The sequence below is a fragment of the Marmota marmota genome, unplaced genomic scaffold, assembly GCF_001458135.2.
Source record: "Marmota marmota marmota unplaced genomic scaffold, marMar, whole genome shotgun sequence".
Taxonomy (NCBI): Eukaryota; Metazoa; Chordata; class Mammalia; order Rodentia; family Sciuridae; genus Marmota; species Marmota marmota.
Genome location: NW_026000153.1, coordinates 412,111 through 432,546, shown reverse-complemented (window position 1 = coordinate 432,546; position 20,436 = coordinate 412,111). Strand labels below are relative to the sequence as shown.

Genomic DNA, 20,436 nt, shown 5'->3' with positions numbered 1-20,436 from the left:
AAAAAAAAAAAAAAAAAAAAAAAAAAAAAAAAAGCCTAGAGAGACTCTAGCTCCAGAAACAAAATATATACCCCATAGCCACACTTCCTCCAGTCACACCCCACCTGCATCTAGTTACCACTCTGTTAATCCCATCAGCGATTAATTCACTGATTGGGTTAAAGTCTTATAATCCAATCGTTTCTCCTCTGAAACTTCTTACATTATTTCACACGTGAGCTTTTGGGAGATCCCTCATATCCAAACCATAACAATTAGTGGGGTCTTGTATATATTTATTTTATACTTTGAGTTATATATAAGGACTACACTTTTGTTTTATTTTGACCATTAGGTGTTATATATCAGGACTATACTTTTGTTTTATTTTGACCATTAGGTGTTTGTTAAGGTTACATTGACATTTAAGAGCATAAAGTGCCCATGACCATGTTTGAGAACAGCTCAATGATCATAAAGTTAAGTAGTTCAGACAAGGAGGAAGACAATATTGCTGGAGTAGTTAAAAATCATGGGGGTGAGGAAAAAAATCACCAAGAATTTAAGTAGGAGTGGTTTGACAGGGTGATAGTGAGCCCGGAGCTCAGCTCATCTGGAAATGGAGGGAGGGATGGAAGAGGGCAGAGCATGGGTGTGGGTTGAAAACTACCCATTTCGATGTAGTGTTGGTTAGATGGTTCAGTGGGAGAGAAGGAAAATGACCTGGAGTGATAACATGGAGGAAGGAGGATACCTGCTTTACCTTCAGGCCCAGTGATTTCTTCCAGGGCAGTGTGAGGAAAAGGAGTCACTTTGAGAAATTTGCATGCAGGGAAAGCAGTGTCTGCTGGTCAGTTGCAGAGGGTACAGTAGAGGGATTTCTTCTTCAGAATTAGGATAGGTAGGATAGGAGATAGGATTAGGATAGGTAGAGGATGTGCAAAGAGTTATGAAGATTTGTGTATAGGAGATAAGGATAGCCTGGGAGTTTGTAGCTTTTTGTGGTGCTGATACCAACAAGGATGAAGGGAATAATGACTTTAGTCCCATTGGACCTAAGGTGGAGAGGAATGGTAAGACCAAAAGTTTCTGTTTGGAAGTCATTTCCCTAACTCCTTTTTGAGTTCTGCAAAAAGAGACAAAGAGATACAGGGAAGGACAGGTTTCTTTCTTTTTTTTTTTTTTCCCCTGAGCTCATCAATACTAACCAAGTGAATATTCATGTGAGTTCAGTTATACAAGGAGCTCTCCCATTTGATCTCAGATGGAAAATAAGATGTCTGGGGCTGACTGTTGTTACTAAAGTATAATATTCATGTAGAAAAATGCACAGATCATAAGTGTTAGTCTTGGTAAATTTTCATCAAATGCACACACCTGTGTAACCAGCTCCTAGATGATGAAACACAATGTTTCCATAACCTCAAGAGCAACCACTCCCCCAACTTCTAACTTAATTAATTTTACCTGTTTCTTGAAGTTCATATAATGGAATTATAGAGTATGTACTCTTTTATCTGCCTTCTTTTGCCCAATATCATGGCATGGTTGTAGTTTTAATTTATTTATTCATAGAGATATATTTTGTTGTGTGAAATACTCTGTGTGCTATACCAAACTTTATCCATTCTACTTTTGATGGACATTTGTTCCTAGTTTGGGCTATTTGAAAAATTGCTGTTCTGATGAACATTCCTGAACATATGTATATGTCCATGTTTCTATTGGGTATAATTTTTATGGATGAAATTGTTGAGTGCATAGAATGTGCATGTGTTCAAGTTTAGAGGATATACATTGCTAAAGAGTCTTTCAAGATATCATACCAGCTTATATTCACACTAGTTCTATGTGAATATTATGATTGCTCCCAACTTTACAATACTTGGTATTATCTTTCATTCAGCCATACTTTGGAGTGTGTGTGTGTGTGTGTGTGTGTATGTGCACTAGTGTGCGTGCAGTATATTTCATTCTACATTTCAGTTGACACTTTCCTGATGACTAACAAAGTTGAGCATCATTCCTGTGTCAAATTTCCACTTGGTTAAGGGATGATCTTGTTTTTCCTATTGGGTTGTCTGCCTTTAATTTATAAGAGTTCTTCATTTGTTCTGGATATAAGACTTTTATCATCTATATATGAATGTAATTCTTCCCATTCCGTGACTTTGCCTTTTCATTCCTGTAGCAGTACCTTTTGATGAATAGAGCTTTTTACTGTTAATGAAATTCAATTTATTCTCTCACCCCCATGATTAGTGCTTTTGTGCCTCTTGTTTAAGAAATCTTTCCCTACATTAAGGTTATGAAATTACTCTCTTAATGTTTTCTTTTGAAAACTTTATGTTTTACCATTCATAATCAGATGATTCCACTGGAACTGTTTTTTGTATATGGTATGAGCCAGGGGATCATAGTTCTCTTTTCCCTCCTCATGTTGGCCTGGTCCTGTTTATTATAGAAGACAGTCTTTTCCTTGAAGAATTCAGTGTCACTTTTGCCATAAATCAGGTGACCATGTATGTGCAGGTCTGTTTCTGTTCTATTCCTTGTTAGTTTTTCTACCCTTATGACAATATCATTTTATAATTTTAGTATAGTTTTGGTAAGTTTCATAGTAAGCCTTACTATCTAGAAGTATAGCTCCATCACTGTTGAACAAAGATGCCTTACTTGGCAACTTTGCATATTCCTACTGATTCTTTTAAAAATTACCCTTAATTTTTTTAAAAAATTATTTTTTAGTTGTAGTTGGACACAATACCTTTATTTTATTTATTTATTTTTATGTGGTGCGGAGGATTGAACCCAAGGCCTCACACATGCTAGGCGAGTGCTTTATTGCTGAGCCTCAGCCCCAGCCCTGAGCCACAACCCAGCCCTTGCCTTAATTTTAACTAGAAAGTTATTTGGAACTTTTTTGGAAAATACATGCCGCATTCTTTGTAACTTGACATGGTATACTGTTTGTGATGACTTTTTAATCCTAATTAAACAATAGAGTATATAAAGGAAAAGTTTTGTGTATTTATGTTTACTTTGCTTCATAAATATGCATAAAGGAGTAAAACTAAGTAGATACAGGGTAAAAGAAAACAAGTGTAATGATATAAAGTAAGGCAATAGAAAAGTTGATCTAGGCTTGCTTTTTATGTGAACAAAGTTAGGGCAGAAACTTTGGCTCCCAATTTTGTTAGAATTAGAGCAAAGCTAATCAGCTATGAGATTCAAAATACTCATAATACAAAACAGCCCAGTTATTTTAAAGGAGAGTTTTCCTGTACTGAAAACTGAGGATGTGAATTTTGTCCTTTGTTGGCTTTTAAGAGAGATAATGTGATCTAGCATGCTTTTGGTAACATTTAGGATAACATTCCAAAGCCAACTTTGTCCATACAGTTCTGACAAATCAATAATGTAATTAAATATGTGATTTTTCTGTTAGTATGACTCTATTGAAGGAAAAATGAGCTATTTTTTATTTTAAAAAATGAGATACATAAAACTCAAGTCATCATGAATGAATGAATAGAGTATATTCATCTGCAAGAATCTCTGTTTTTCATTAAGATAGCTCCGTATACTTTGATGAGCAGCGTAGCAAAGATTATGTGAGTTTGTAATGTTCTTTAATAATAATACTGCCTGTAATAATACTCTATTGCCAGGCCCTGTAATAAGTGCTTTTATCTTCATTTTAAAATTTAATCCTCACAGTAATCCCTTGAAAATGGGTTCTATGGTTATTACTTTTTCACTGATGAAAAGTTAGTCAAATATCCTGCCCAAAGTTTATCCTACAAATAAGCAATAGAACAATCAGGATTCAGTTTTTGGCAGTTCTGCCTCAGGTTCTGCTACATTGTAACATTGATGAAAGTGAAGAAAGCTACTCCAGTATTTGTGCAGAGTCAAGGGGTCAGGAAGTTTAGACAGAGCTAAAGTTTTCCCTTAGGAAACAGTTTCTAAGTATACTTCCATACAGATAGATGGTTGAAGGAAAATAGATTGTACTTTTAACAAAAATTTTGCTTGAAATAAAAATATTATTCAGAGCATGGCAGCACATGCTTAAAACCCCAATATCTTAGGAGGCTGAGGCAGGAGGATCATCAGATTGAAAGCCAGCCTTGACAACCATCTCTCAAAATAAAAAATATAAAGGTTTGGGGGAATGTTGTGGCTCAGTGGTTAAGAACCCTTGGGATCAATCCCTGGTTACCACCCCGCCCCCCCCAGAAAAAAATTACACATTTCCTTTAGCTTGCTTGTTGTTGTTTTCCCTTCTTACTTATGTAAAGCCAATCTTCTGAATAAGTACTGTTGAATAGGGTTAGTATTTTGGATATTGTCACTTTTTTTAATGAATATTAAGGTATTAAGGCACTGAATGTCTTGTCTAGGTAGTTGCTGCTGTGAAGAACTGAAAAATAAGCAAATTAAATTACTTTAATTCTTTCTATAGATTCAATCTTGGGTGTATTCTTAATTTTTCACAGTTTTGAAATATTTTCCACAATTTTAAGACAAATGATCTTTTTTGAAATTATTTAATGGAAACTAGAGAAAAAATTTCAGTATGTTTTGCAGCTGGCATTCCTGAAAGCTGAATCAATTGCACAGCCAATTTCATCATGTTATGATATTTATACTTTTGTCAAAATACTTGCATTTTAAGTCTTGTTTATGCACATTGGTTTTGAAATGAATGTAGTAATTTATGTTTGAATGATTTTAATTTCACAAATGGCCTTAACATTACAGGATTACCTCTATGCATAGTAATCTGAATAAAAAATATTCAAATTTTAACATTTTTCTATGTTGATTTTCAGGTTGAAGGTTTGGAACAGATGTGGAAAGATGTTTACTTCAGAGAAAGGGGTTGTGGAGGAATGGTTGTCAGAGTTTAAGGTAATATTTACTGTTAATCTAAAAATTATATTCCAGAGAAGTTTTCAGTGACTTTTTAAATTGTATATGACTGAAAAGATAAATAGCTGAGGGACAAGCATGTTAATAATATCTTAATAGAGAACTATTTACACATGGTAATCTTTTTTCTAGAAAATTAATTTCTGTTTTCTCCTGAGTGGTGATGCAGAGTTTATCCATTGATTTGCTTGCGTATTTCCTCCCTTCACAGCAGCTCCACTAAGAATGGTTATGAATGTTGATGTGACTCTCCAGTGACCATCAATGATTCATTGTCAAAATGTTTCTCCCAGTCACAGGGGAGAGCAGTGGCACCAGGCATGATCAACAATGGGGAGAAGATGGGAAAGTACTTGCCCAGCTTTCTACCAATGGATCTTTCTCTAGTTGGCTAACCCAGTGGTTATTTAAGAAGTATATAATCTTTATTAGTTGGTGAAGGACATAAATCTCATGTTTGCTTGTCTCATGAATTCTTTTTAATCACAACTAAAATTGTGTTCCCTAAACCAGCTAATTCCTTTTTTCTATCCTTATACAACACCAAAATTGTGTGAGCTTCATGATCATAAACCACAGAAGCAAAAGGTTTGGGCTGAAATTGTCACTTTGATTTTGTTCAACCCATCACTTCCAAAACCTTAGGGAGAAACTTATAGTCTGACATTATCAGGTTTATTGACTTGTTGCAGTGAGGGAGATTGCACAAGAAAGGACATTTCCTCAAATAAAGGAAAAGATAAACAGTATAAAAGGGAGGGTAGAATATAGGTGATATTTAAATAAAGCTGTCTGTATTTTGATAAACTCAAAACAAAGCAGAGCTGTTTGTAATGGGCACATTGGTGTGGACTTCAAAGTGGATCCAGGATCTTGCAGTCTAGAAAACTACAACAGTAACGTGGATTTGGACTGTTGTATTCAGAAACCCTTTATCTGAAGCTCTGCACCTGCATTGGAAATCAAGGTTGATTCTCTGTGTCAAAGTGACTTATGTCCTCCAGACAAGAGTGGGATGTTTCATTGTTACTGACATATGTTTAAATAACAAAGTTTTTGATAATCTCTTTTGGACAACAAGGATTTTCAGGGAGTAAGAATTCAGTAATCATTCAAAAAAGGAGGTTGTTGTGACACTTTTCAATTGCAGTGTGACCTTGGGAGAAGCAATGTATCCTATTCATTTTGCAGCTGGCCTTATCTGTCTCTTATCTAATCCTGTTGAGTGTCTGGGTAGATTTTTACTTTCTCAGCTTTTATAGTCATGAATTGAGCATCCTTCTATATGGATCCCTTGTCATCATGAAGTGTTACAGAATGTTATAAAAGTGTGCAGTATATAGTGCTTTATATAATTTTTAATAATTTGATTAAATTTTGTATGTGCTTTTTTCTGCTAAGTTTTGTCTTAGTAATAAGCATTCAAGATGTTTTTAAGCTTTTTCTTTTCTACTTTAAAAGTGTTGACTATGATTTGATGTGTAGTATCATGATTTTTTTTTCCTTTTTTGGGGGGGGCAGGTCAATGGAAATTGTCAAGTTTGACAGTTGAGTACCATTTCTTCTAGGGCATACTTATATTTATAATAGTGAAATCAAGCTTGCAAAAACAAATAGCCATTTATCCATTCTTTGTGATGGGGGTTGTAGAAAGAGGACCTACTAAAGTGTGGATCATATAGGAAAGATCAACTCTACAGGCAAACAATTGAAAATTATGACTTTTTCCCTTCCCTGCCCATCTGTTTGTTCTCTCTTTCCTCCTCCTGATTTGGTATGTAAATACCTAGGAACTTCAATAGGGAGGACTAAGGGGGGGGCAGGGCAGCAGTATAGGCAGTGATATGCCCTAGTGTCTGAAGAAGTGGGTGGTTAGGGCAAAGGGTTGCAGAGGTACAAGAGCCAGCTAGAGAAGTTGCACTGGTAGATTGGTTACATTGAGTAAATAAGTTAATTGAGAAAGTAAGTATATATATTGAGGATAATGGGAGTTATGTTTCTGTCTTAGGAATTACAAAAATGGAATGGGTTCTAAATATACGATACATATATATGTTTATACTTATATGAACACATATTTCCCAGCACTGTTCTCAGAGAGGACCTAGAAGTAATGGCATCCCAGTAGCACCAAATAAACCAGGTTTTATTTTCTAAATACCATCTTCCACTAAAAGAAGCCAAAGTGTGAATAGCTGAAAGTACTATCTAAGTAGTAGTTTTATCAATAAGACATATATTATCTGATTGTCGAGATGGGCAAAAGGTGTGACTTGTGCAGTTGAGGGGGAGAAATAAAGAATGTCCATGTGCTTCTGCCCTTTTCAATGCTTTACTCATTCAAATCATTCAATACAATTTCACTCTATGGGTTCTTAATCAAGAAAATGGCAATTCTTAATGCTAGGCACTGCAATAGACATAGTCAATTCACAGCAAACAATTCTAGATTGATTCTAAGCACTGCAAACACACTTAATCATGACAGGCTCATGACAGACATTCCCTCTGCATGCTAAGCTCAAGTCACATCAAAAGTCTCAAGCCTTAGGCTCTAAGTCCAGCAGATACACCCTCACTTAGATCATGGTGGTCAGATCAGGACAGGCAGGCTTCTCCTGGGGTGGAGCTGATGGCTGGTTGAAGAGAGGGTCTTAGGGAGAAGTCGCATTCCTCACCAGGGTCAAGATATGGCTGTAGAGTTTGAGAATGGTGAGGAAGATACAGAGGATCAGGCAAGTGATGAGAAGAGTTGGGATGTCAGTCCAGGTCCTCATCAGGCTCTCCAGCGTGAGGGCATCAGCTTCAGCTGTCTGAATGTCTGTTCATTTGCTCCATCATTTATACGAAATTTCAGGGCTTCTGACCACCCTTTCAATCCCTATCAGCTGCTACCAGATTTCTCAGTCATTGTCCTGAGGATAAAGCGTCTGGCCTGGTGGTCCCCACCCTGATTTTCTTGCTTTCTCACTCTTATCAGGGAGATCCAGGGCAACTTGCCAGAGACTTCATTCTGAGTTTGTATCAGGGTGGGGAGAAGTGACTTGTTTGTGCCTGAGGGCCATACTGGAGGGCTCAATAGGTGCCAGGTGAGACGGCAGGTTTCAAACTGGAGTTTTAAAATGGAGTTGCTTAGGCTAAAACCTAAGGCCATTCTTACGCTGGGTAGCAATATTTTCTTAAATTTTAAAATTAATTTAATGTAAAGTTAAGGAAAATTTTCCATTGGGAGGAGAGAGTGAAATCATAGGCCACCTGGAATAAAAAATAATATAATTTATTTTCTCCCTACCCTCCATATTAAATTTACCTAGTTTCCAATAAATTTGTTAGCACAAATGTTTAAATTATCTTCAAGTCTTTATGTCAGCCAGTTTAAGGAAAGATATTTCCTATTCCTTGACTAATTTGATAGGCATTCCTGAAAATGATTTTGAGTGTTATTCTGAATTATGTTAATGTGTGTTGAATTCAGCTCTGTGTTTTGATAAAAAGAACAAGATTGTCAGGCTAAACCAGCATACCAGAGGTAATAGAAGGTAGAAAATTGCTTGGGAACAAATCTGCAAAGTACTTTTAAAATTAGAGTAACTTGTCTTTTGAAATGGTTTGTGTTATTAAATTGCATATTTTAGTTAAAATACTTAAGAAGGAAGGTTTTGAGGGTACATACTTATTTTTAGAGAAATCTCAGTTTGGTTGTTTAATAATAACCATGGCATTAATAAGGCCAAAATCATTGTGATTTATTAAGTAGACCTAGGGTCATATACCCTTTGATCTAATCCTAATTCTCCTACTAGGTGGTTTTATGACATTGGGAAAATCATATAACTTCTCCACATCTCAGTGTCTTCAGAAAATTTGAAGTAGTTGCTCTGTGAAGATGATTTTAATTCTATGTTCTTCCATGATGTCAATTTGAACTCCTAACCTCAAAACCTGACTCAACAGACTCTGAAATGCAGAGACAGCAATTTGCTTTGTGCAAATCTTTTGTTTAAAATCTTAAAAATGAAAGAAACATTTTTTTTCCTTTGGAAAAGCTATCCAATCTCTTATTAGTATTTTCATTATAAACAATTAAGTGAAACTTGGATTTTTCATTTTAAGATTTCATGAATGGTTTAATTTCTATCTTTCCAAAGATTCATTTATACAATATTACCTTGCAAATTATATTATGTTTTTCTCAAAATAGCTAACAGATTTCCAGACTCCATTTTTTTCCCTGATAGTCACTAAATCTCAGTATATTACTCAAAATCCAGTTTTAAGTGTGATGTTGTTGATCAAGGTTGTTTTATTTAGTGGTTCTTTACCCATCTGTCCATCTTCATTAATTCTCTTCCACCCAACCCATATTATTTCCTTACATTTTTGAAAAACCATCTGCCAAATGATACTTCAGTATGAAGCATCTGTCTTCTTCAAATTTTGCCAAGAATAATTTCAACATAATTTCCCATTATTACCTTTCATCTTCATTTGAAACATGAGAAACCTTACTAGTACTTAAGAAAACCAGTACATTATAACTAGTATGCTACCAGAAAATTTAAATGTTTTTTGTAACAGTACTTATATTCATCTGTTTCTTTCAGATCTTAAGTTTTTCAAAGCATCCCTTGTAAACATAGCAGTTATATCCCACTGCTTTTACAGACATTCATAAAATGAAATAATGACAGAATTGTGAATAACATATAATAGTTTTGCACTAAATTTTAAGATAGCCTTTCTCATTCAACTGTAGTAGCCCCAGTTCAAGGTATTTCCCAGATCTTGACTTTTCAGGAAAAAAAGTTGTTTTTTTTTTCTTCCTTTGGCTGTTTCACAGAAAAGATTGTACTCTGTGAAGCTAAATTGATACATACACTGAGGATTATAATTTGTGTTTTTAGTGACTGTTTCAGTTTTAGCCTAGATAGTATAGATAATATTATAATAATCTTTCTATTCAATAGCAATTTTAAAATATTTGTATTTTTAATTCATTTATTTTTAAACTTTATAGACATAATTATACTAGAAATATATGTAACTAGGTATGTATATTAGGCATTTATATAATGTTTTCATATAGACTATATCTATTTTATACTTATAATTTAGGCTTGTAGGTTTCTATTCAGGGATTAGAAATATGCTGTATATTTGACCATTACTCCCTTTTATATAAATTTCCCCAGTGTGAAGTTACTCTTAATCAAATTACGGAAATGAAATGTTACCTGGATATCTTTTGTTACTTGCTTTTGAAATATTGAAGAATGCCCTAATCTCTTCTTTATGTAAGCAGTACACTGAAAGTATTTTCTTCCTCTAGAAAATGGTGGAAGGTTCCCAAATAGTTCACATTAACTTACCATTCTGGTAAACAAAATTCTCTCATTAGATTAAAACAAAACTATCCACTTTTGTATCCTAAGGTGAAATATGACTTCTTTTGAAAGAACCATCTGAAGGGTAAACAGTGACAGCTTCTATTTCTTATTCTGTTTCTTTGTAATATGTTCCCTCAGCAAAGATTTGAGTATGGGGCTTTGTGCTGAGTGACATGAATGGGAAACACGATAAGAGTGTTCTTTCCCTCAAGGAGCTCACAATAAAGTAGAAATGAATCAAGTATCCTAATTATGAGAATGTCGGTGGTTTAATTTTCTACCCCTGTTTATGCACACAAATACCTATATCACATACCACAATCCATGTTAAATCATGAAATGCAAGGTTATGAGATATGTAAGAAATAGTGTATATCTTGGAGTGACAGGAATATCTTGAGACATGGTATCCACTGAATAAGCATCGATTGAGTGATTGATCAATTGAAGAAGAAAAGTCATTTGGTAGAGGAAAAATAACAATGCTACGGAAGGGGGTATGCTCTAGAAGCATATGTTTTTGTCATTGTTATAATGAGTTGTTTCCCCTCCCTTTCTTTCTTTTTTTCCTTTTCCTTATTGCTATTTTACCCAAAGTTTTATGACTTCTTACTGAATTTTGTCTCTTTCCATTCCTCTCTGGTCTTGGTGTCCTGTGTGGGTGGGTAGGTCTGGCAAGCTGTGATTGGTTGTCCACACTTTTAATGACATTTTAGTTTGCTGTGGGTATGGATATGTTTTTCTCCAGTTCTGAAAAGTCTTAAATTTTCTTCCCAAATCCAGAAAGTAGATCAGCTCAATAATCTCAACATGTAACTCAGTAGTTACTTGGATCAGGTGATCTGTGGTTTTTAGGTGGAAATGTTATCAAATCCTTATATAACATGAAACAGGATCAACATAGTTAATGAAACTATAATTTATACAGTGCTACAAAAATATATCTATAGCTTTAAACCCAGTTTGTTTTCTCATTTCTAACCCCAAACTGTAATTAAAGATGAAGGTTTGGTATTAATTTATGTTTCTGTTGATAAGAGAATAAAATACATTTTTATTTTATTTGTTGAGATATAATCCACACCATATAAAATTCACTATTTTAAGGTGAATACAATGGTTTTTAGTACATCCACAATGTTGCAACCAACACCAGCATCTAATTCAGGACATTCCCATACCCCCAAAGAAACTCAGTGCCTATTAGTGACTTCCAGTCACCGCCCCCACCAACTGCTCCAGTTTCTGGCAACAGCTAATCTATTTTTTTTTTTTTTGCTTATTTTGGAATTTCATAAAAATAAAGTGAATTTTTTTTTAAATTTGTTTAGACACTGCCAGAAACATCTTTACCAAATTATGCCACAAATTTGAAAGACAAGAGTTCTTTAGTTTCATCACTCTATAAAGTCATCCAGGAGCCACAAAGTGAGGTAAGTACTCTTACGGTTTATTATGCTAGTACCATTCTGTTGATCGATTGCTGATTTTTTACTGTGAAGTATCTCTGTACTCTTGAAAACTCTAGGTAGCTACATACATTTTATTCATTTAGAAAATATCTGTGCCCATCATAAGGTGTCTGCTCTGCTGTTCAATAGAGAACCACAAGATCAATAACACATGATCTTTATCCTAACAGAGAAAATGAGGAGGAAATAAGTAAATGTGTTTTCAAGGCAATGCTTAATTGAGTCTATGGGCACTATGGTTTGCTTGTTTGTCCCCTCCAAATCTAAATGCCACTGTAACAAGTCTTAAGTGTTGGGACCTTGAAGGGGTGATTAGGCCATGAGGACTCCATCCTTGTGGGTGGGATTGGTGCTGTTATAAAAGGGCCAATTGGGCACCCTCTTGCTCTTCTGCCTTCTGCTGTTGGATGATGCAGCAAGAAGCCCCTTAAGCTTGGATTTCCTAGCCCAGAGAACTATGAGGGAATTAATTTCTATTTATTATAAATTATCCAGCCTGTAATGTTCTGTTATAGCAGCAACACAAGATAGACTAAGAGTGTGGATAAGGACAGGTTTTCCAGGAGGCAAAGCAAATAACATTCCAAGAGAGGCCTGAGAATGTACAAGGTGTTATAAGGACAAGTAGTTTGGATAGACTGGAGCCTTTTCCCTTTCTCCTCTTTTTCTTTTTGTCAGGAAGCCAGTTTATTTGAAGGTGATAATCTATACTACAGATTCTGATGTTTATAAATCCTGCTACTCACAGGAGAAATAGAAAAGGATTGAAAATGGCATGAAAAATAAAAAGGCATGGCACTTGGTAAAAGGCAAATAGGCTAATGCAATAGTTGACAAGAAGAGGGTCCAACTGGTAGAACTGAAGCTGAAAGGATAGCCATAGGGCTTAACCAGGATGAGCCTTGACTTCTATCTTATGCAGTTTAGACTCCCCCCCTCACTGGCCGGTATTGGAGAATGGGAAAAGTATAAGCAGGAAGACAGGGGGCTGTCTATAACAAACAATGGCCTAGCAGGGAGCTATTAAGAACCTGAACCTGGATAGGGCTGGGTGGTGGTGGAGAGAAGTGGGGTACAGAAGAGGGATCTGCACAATTTCTTTTGTTCTTAAGTTTGGCAAATGAGGTGATAGTCTCTAACACCACTAATCTCATTATTCAGTGGTAAAGAGACATAGGCTTGAGTCTAGTCTTCAGTGGATCCATGTATCCTTAGAGTGAAACTACCCAACCCAGGATTTTTGTTATTTGAGTAGTTAATCTCTTTTGGTGGTAGTGTAGAATAGCCCAGCTTCTATTTATTGTACTATAAAATACATTCATTATACATTTTAAATGCTACAGGGATTATATTGACAAGCCAACAAACTTTAACTGGAATAACAATTAACAATCGCATTGGATTTATTTCCTCCTCTTCTCCAAAGCAAAGCTTCTTAATTTGTATAGAATGTATAGATAGCCTGCTTCTTCTTATTTATTTATTTATTTGATTTGTTAAGATGGGGTACCATTATGTTGCCCAGGCTGGTCATGAACTCCTGGACTCAAGTGATCCTCCTGGGGCTGGGGTTGTAGCTCAGTGGTGAAGTGCTTGTCTTGCACTTATGAGGCATTGGGTTCCATCCTCAGCATGACATAGAAAGAAATAAAGGTATTCTGTTCATCTACAACTACAAAAAAAAAAAAAGTGATCCTCCTGCCTCAGCCTCCCAAGAAGTTGGGATTATGAGTGCATGCTGCTGTACCCAGCTAGCCTGTTTTCTTGAAAGGTTTGCCTTAAAAGCAAAACCATTTTTTGGAACTGTTTTTGTTTTCCATGTTTGTTTCAGAATTACTTGACCTAATAAAGTATAGCTATGTGTTTTGTTTTTTTTTTTTTTTTTTGAACAAATTAAACTTGCTTGTCAGGTACTATTTATTATTTTGGAAGGCTTAAAAATTATTCCTCTTTTGAGATGTGTTTTAACCAGGCTACTTTGGAAAGAGTTCATAGGATAAATTTCTGATTTGGTATGTTAATTAGAGCATTTCTTTTATTAAGATAAATTTAGTGACTACAGCTCTAGTGATTCAGAGTAATATTTCTTAAATTATTGTAGTGAAAGACAATTTTTAAAAATTGTTTCCAATTTGTCACAGACTAGTATTGTGCATAATGTGAGGCACAACTCACATCAGATGTGAGGCATCACACATATTTGGTTATCCCTAACTGACCTAAACTCTGGTAAGTCTGGTGATCACCACTCGGTTACTACAACAGTATAAAATTGCTTTAAGAATGTTTAAATGTTTCCTCTCAATTTCTGTGTTTTTGTTGTTGGGGACTGGTGACAGTTTGTGGATGGTCTAAGGGCCACACTTGGAGAAGCACTGGTTTCAGAAGTTTTATAAATGTTTTGTCTTGTGTTTTCATTCTGATTAATGTGGTGAGACAGTGTGTACTGTGTATTCTTAAAAAACAACTCAGCCTTTCAAGGCTTTTCCCCAGTCTTCTAAAATGTAACAGTGTGCTCTACTTTAACTTTGTTGCCTCCCTTTTGTTCTTTAGAATACTTTGTGTCTGAATTTGGAAATATTCCTGAAGAGTTCATATGACTGTCTCTTGGCATTTTTAAAATTTGGAACATTGATTTTGGTGTTAGTTGAAGTTTGGGAAATTTGGTATTTGTATTTTACTAATAGTATTTTTCTATTATTCAGTTTTATTCATTTAATCAATATTTATTGAACACATATGTCAGGAACCAGGTAGGAATATAGCAGAGAATAAAATAGACTATATTCTTCATCTTATATGTAGAACTTGTGTTCTAGTAGGTGGAATAGACATTAAACAAATGTATATTATAATAAATGCTATGACAAAGCGGAGAAGCTAAATAAAATGGAGTAGGGGACATATATATCAGGACTGAGGAGGTGATGGTCAAGTCAACATTTGAATCAGTTAGAGAAAAAAAGTGAGGGCAAGAGATTTCCAGGAGGGGAACAGTGGGCATGGGGCCCTAAGGTATGTGTGTTGTATTCAAGAAAAGTACAAAGAGACAGTTTGTATAGGCATACCTGCAGTTTGTTTGGATGGTGCTTTTTCATTAACTGTAATTTTAAGATAGATATGAAATTAGAGGATAACAAAGCTTAAGTCTTGTATGAAATCAACTGTTGTTTTTTTTTTTCTTTTTTTTAAAGAGCCACATAGAGTCTCCTATGTTCTAGGAGTAGGAAACCCAGAGTGAGGGAGGTCAGGTCCCATTGACTGCTGGTACCAGAACAGTGCCTTCACAACTTCTCAGTATCTTTTTCCTACTCATATTCATCAGTAATTATTCAATTAAAATTTTCTTTAAATTTTATTCTTTGTTTGCTTAGTTAAGAGCCTTTTCCTAGGTTAGTGATTAGGGGACATTTTTTTTTATGATTTTATTTTATTTTATTTTTAATTTTTTATTGTTGGCTGTTCAAAACATTACATAGTTCTTGATATATCATATTTCACACTTTGATTCAAGTGGGTTATGAGCTCCCATTTTTACCCCATATACAGATTGCAGAATCACATCAGTTACACATCCATTGATTTACATATTGCCATACTCGTGTCTGTTGTGTTCTGCTGCCTTTCCTATCCTCTACTATCCCCCCTCCCCTCCCCTCCCCTCCCCTCTTCTCTCTCTGCCCCCTCTACTGACATTCATTTGTCCCCCTTGTATTATTTTTCCCCTTCCCCTCACTTCCTCTTGTATGTACTTTTGTATAACTCTGAGGGTCTCCTTCCATTTCCATGCAATTTCCCTTCTCCCTCCCTTTCATTAGGGGACATTTTTGTGTCCATTTCTACCTTTAGAAATCTCTCTTAGGATACAGACTTCTAATTGATGAATGGATTGTTGTAGAAGTTCATTTGAGCTTAGTTTAGAACTTAGGAAGTATGTTAAAATGGAGAGAATAATAGTGATTGGGTTCTTGTTAGACTCATAAAAGCCCACCTAACTCATGAAAATATACTTGTGGTATGGTTCTTTCTTACTAGTACTTAAAACCCCAATTGCCATATATGGCAATTTTCCATGAGAAAATACATTAAAGAATTCAACCCAGACACTAAGAGCACAGCATGTTCTAATGCTCCATGGCTTGCCTCAAATATATTCAAGTTAGGTGTGTCAAACACTGCCTGTATTTCCCACAATGTATTTTATTTTATTCTTTTATGACATATTAAAGGTGTGGTTGTAAAGGAGTCAAAAGACCTAATTCCTTTCTGGCCCTTGTAAGCTGTGTGATATTGTTCATGGTGGATAGCCTCTTTGTATCAATTTCATTATGTGGAAAGTGTAGATAGTGCTATTCTACCTGTAGTAACGTGGAAATTGACCAGATTCATATGTGGGAAGTTGTTTGCAAGCTATAAAATATTGAACAGATGTTGATATTTATCTGTACTGATTTCAAATGGGTAATTTCTTTTAATCTTTTTGCAACATAAATTCTACCTCCCTTTGAATCCACCTTCATTTTGTTCTGCTTTCATTAAGCAAAAACCCATTTAATTTGGGATTTGGAACTGTTTATAAAGCCTTTGAGTATGTTTTGATTAAAATTAAAAATTTTATGTTCAAGTAGATTGTCTTGAATAAATTTTCCAATTTGCAAACACTTATTAGACTTATCAAGTTTTATGAAATGATTTAATCAAAGTTTGCCCAGGGATTTAGAAATGAGGGATATTATAAGATTATTTTGGCTGGTCTATAAAGAAAAAATTTTTAAAACTCTTCCAAAAGCTAGACCTTCCTCTAAAAGTCTTTTTTCCTGGCACCTCTAATCCCATTCTTCCAATTTCCTACCCTGAAACCTTTTCTTGCCATCTATGGATGAAGTACTTTGCCTCCTGCCTTTAAATTTCCTATTATCTTCCATGGATAGAATGGATATCAGTTGTCCTGCAAAGACCATTAGAGATTGGAAAAACTATTCTTTATGGAAGAATAAGTGTTAGAAGTTAGATAATTTTTCAGGAGAGACTTTATTGATATAGTCAGTGTTTATTAAACTTGTACAAATAATATTTTACTTTATATTATTTATATACTTATATGAAATAAAAATGTCTACTGTAAGTTGGTTTCTGCTCATTAAAATTATTGGTAATGGAAAATTTGTTTAGTAAATTGATTCAAATCTGTTCCCTGTCAGTGAAATATAATTTATTGAAAAATACAATAAACTGATAGTTTCCTTGAAACATGAGTACCTTTGTTAATCTCTTTGCATATTTGATTATGATTTGTGTGTGATCATTGTTTAGGCTTTAAGACAACACTTACCTAAGTGGTTCTCTTATCTTGCCTTTTGGCTGTTTTTTAAAAAGAGTATGATAAAGATGCAGTCAATTCTACTAACTTGATAAAATTGGTAGCATGAGGGAAAGGAAGATGTTATAAATGACTATGAACTATGTCTAAAACAAAATTACAGCAATGTTTAGATTATCCAGGGACAATTAACCATGGTTGCAATAAGAATCTAGATTTAGGCACTCTGTAACTATTTAGCCTCTCTACACTCCAGTCATTGCTGTCACATGCTGCCTAATTATAAGCTCAGGGGTGATGTGTGACAGTAACTGCCCAGGATTTCCATTTCAATTTCTCTACCCTATAACTATATATATATATGTATATATATGTATAGGTATATATATATATACACACACACACAAGTAATTTATTAAGAAAAAATGCGTTAAGGAAGAAACTTCCTATAACTTAGCTATTATAAGACATTCAAAGACATGTTTTAAATAACAGTATTACCTCAGAGTTACAGAATATGTCAAAGATAACATGTGTCCATAATACTTGCATGGCATTTTTGTCCTTTTACCAGAATTCAAAAGGTTTATTAATAGCTTAGCAGTGAATACTTTGCTTAAAAAGTTAAAACATTTGGATATTTCTGTTGTTATTGATCTGAGAAAACTTTTTATATTTTATATGATAGTGTCATTCAAACAGAGTTCAGTTCTTGAACTAACATTTCTTCTTTCTTCCAGTTGCTAGAACCTGTCTGCCACCAGCTCTTTGAATTCTATCGAAGTGGAGAGGAACAGTTGCTTCGATTTACACTGCAGTTTCTCCCAGAACTGATTTGGTGCTACCTTGCAGTCTCAGCTAGCAGAAATGTGCATAGCAGTGGATGTATTGAAGCTCTTCTTCTAGGGGTTTACAATTTGGTTTGTATTTAATGTATTAACAAATGCTTTTTTTGGCAAAATCAAGTACATAATTTTGCAACTACTTTTTGTTTTAATAAAGCTAGTACTGTTTTTATGTATTCTCCCCAGAATAACTTTTTATGGAAATTGGGAACTCTACAGTCACACATATAATTATTTAAATATACCTTTATGAATTGTTTGAAAGCTGAAAAGCATATGATTTCAAAATTTTTATAGTGGTATCTGCAAAATATTAATATTATATAAAATTTTAAATAAAAACAATTTAAACGTTTATAGGCTGCTTCTCAAAAAATTTAGAAAAGATTTAGTCTAATATTCACCAGTCATAGTTCCATAAAATCTGTGCTATCTCCAGAGTTTACATCTTTGTTTTACATGTATTTTGCATTATTAGTAGTTTGTGTGTTAATTATGATGATAAACTTAATGGCTTGTACTTTTTGTATGGAAAGGAATTTTAAGATTCTTTTCTTGACATATTTTATGTTTAAATCATTAATTAATTTAGAAACTGTAGCTTGTTGCATGAAAAAGATCAATGATTATTAAGATAGTATATCTATATCTCAGTTATCCTAGAAAGTATGTATTACCTTTATTTTAGAATTTTTTTTTCCCAGGGCTGGGAATTAAACCCAAGGCTTTATACATGTGAGGCAAACATTCACTGAGCTATACCCCAGCCCTATTTTTTACTTTAAATGTAGAAGAATGTACTTTTAAATGACTGTTATTTATGAATAATTGATAATGGATTGTCATTGTCTAAGAGTTTGAAGAATTTAAAATTTTCTACTCAGTTTTTTTAAAAATAGTTTAGCCTAACAATATAAATTTAGTTTTAAGATTTGTGTGTATAAAAGCAAATATTTTAAGGCATTTTTCTTTCACTTTTGTAGGAAATAGTTGACAAACAGGGACATAGCAAAGTATTGAGTTTTACGATTCCATCTTTATCCAAACCATCTGTATATCATGAAGTAAGTGACATTTTATCAAAATAAGCTTATTGGGTCCTAAGCTTTGATATGGTCAGAAACTAGATTATAGTTTCATATGCAAAAATATTGATAAATTTTAATGTCTAAAAAATTATAAAGCACCAAAGTGTTACTATTTCCAATATGAAATGGAAAATCAAAATCATTAAGCATTGATCTAAAATCAGATACTCAGCGATCTATTAAAAGTATTATTTTTGAAATACTTGCTATTTTTTATAGGTAAGACTAGTCTAAAATTTTTTGTACATGGTAATTGTATATTTTCATGGTAGAATATTTGGAATTTATGCTATTTTTTATTTGTCATTTGTGATTTGGTTTTTAATTTTTATTAAATCTTTGAGCAGAAAATTTGGTAGGCAGTTTGAATGAATATTGTTAAGATTTATGCTTCTAGTAGCCATTCTTGGTATGGTATATATTCTAAACATCACATTTTCAACAGAATAGCTGTTTTCTCCTTTGTTCAAATGTCTTTTCTTTAGCCTTCCAGTATTGGGTCCATGGCTCTGACCGAGAGTGCACTCTCCCAGCATGGTTTATCAAAAGTCGTGTACAGTGGACCTCATCCTCAAAGGGAGATGCTGACAGCACAGAATAGGTATGCTGTGGAGCCAAAACTTCTTATCCTACCACAATAATTTTTCAAAAAATGATTTCAGTAAATTTTTGAATACTGTTTAATGAAGTTATATGTAGTAACTTATTTGAATATTGAGTCATTTTGTAGAAGAGAAAAACATCTAGATTTGTCATTGCACCCTGCTTCAAATGTCATCTGGAACATTGAGTTTTTAAAATGTTGTGTATGGCTGTTATCTCTTGGAAAGTCTTTTTTCCTTTTAGCTCTTATTGTTACTGATATGCTTATGTTGTATAAATCTGTTCTCTAATATAATAGCTCACCTAAGATGCCCTCTTCCCTGTTATGGTTGACTTTTTAGAATTCTAAAGATGTGTTAGCATTCCTTTGTCTCCTCCTTAGGTTTGAAGTGTTGACATTCCTTTTGCTGTGTTACAACGCTGCCTTAACCTATATGCCCAGTGTTTCTCTTCAATCACTGTGTCAAATTTGTTCAAGGTAAACTGAAATTTAAATGTTTTAATATTGGAATATCTTAATCTAGGATTATTAGTTTGTTACATACCTCAGTTATTTTTGTTTTTATGTAACTGTTTGTTTAAAATTTTAAGTAAGGTCCTATGGAGCTCAGTCTATGGAATACATAGAAAGCTCCCTCTAAGTGATAGCCACAAAAAGCATAATGGAGACTGTCAAGCTAGATCACATTTAAATGAAATATTTAATCAAAAAGGGATTATGCTGCATGTCTGAAAGGGTAGAATGCCTGAGACCTTACCATTTTTGAAATGTGGTTGGGCTTTTTGTTGTGTTGTTTGCTATTA

The 20,436-nt window shown here is 34.2% G+C and overlaps 1 protein-coding gene across 3 annotated transcripts in view; it reads left to right on the top strand.

The window, feature by feature from the left end:
• The window catches only part of Fam126a (family with sequence similarity 126 member A), a 75,929-nt gene that overhangs the window by 26,705 nt on the left and 28,788 nt on the right, over window positions 1–20,436 (top strand). For all 3 annotated transcript variants that reach the window (XM_015490115.2, XM_048786330.1, XM_048786331.1), the window contains 6 exons: window positions 4,818–4,896; window positions 11,636–11,737; window positions 17,837–18,016; window positions 18,925–19,005; window positions 19,515–19,630; window positions 20,015–20,110. In XM_015490115.2, the coding sequence (XP_015345601.1) occupies window positions 4,846–4,896; window positions 11,636–11,737; window positions 17,837–18,016; window positions 18,925–19,005; window positions 19,515–19,630; window positions 20,015–20,110 (626 nt within the window). In that variant the 5' untranslated portion in view covers window positions 4,818–4,845. The remainder of the gene's footprint in view (window positions 1–4,817; window positions 4,897–11,635; window positions 11,738–17,836; window positions 18,017–18,924; window positions 19,006–19,514; window positions 19,631–20,014; window positions 20,111–20,436) is intronic.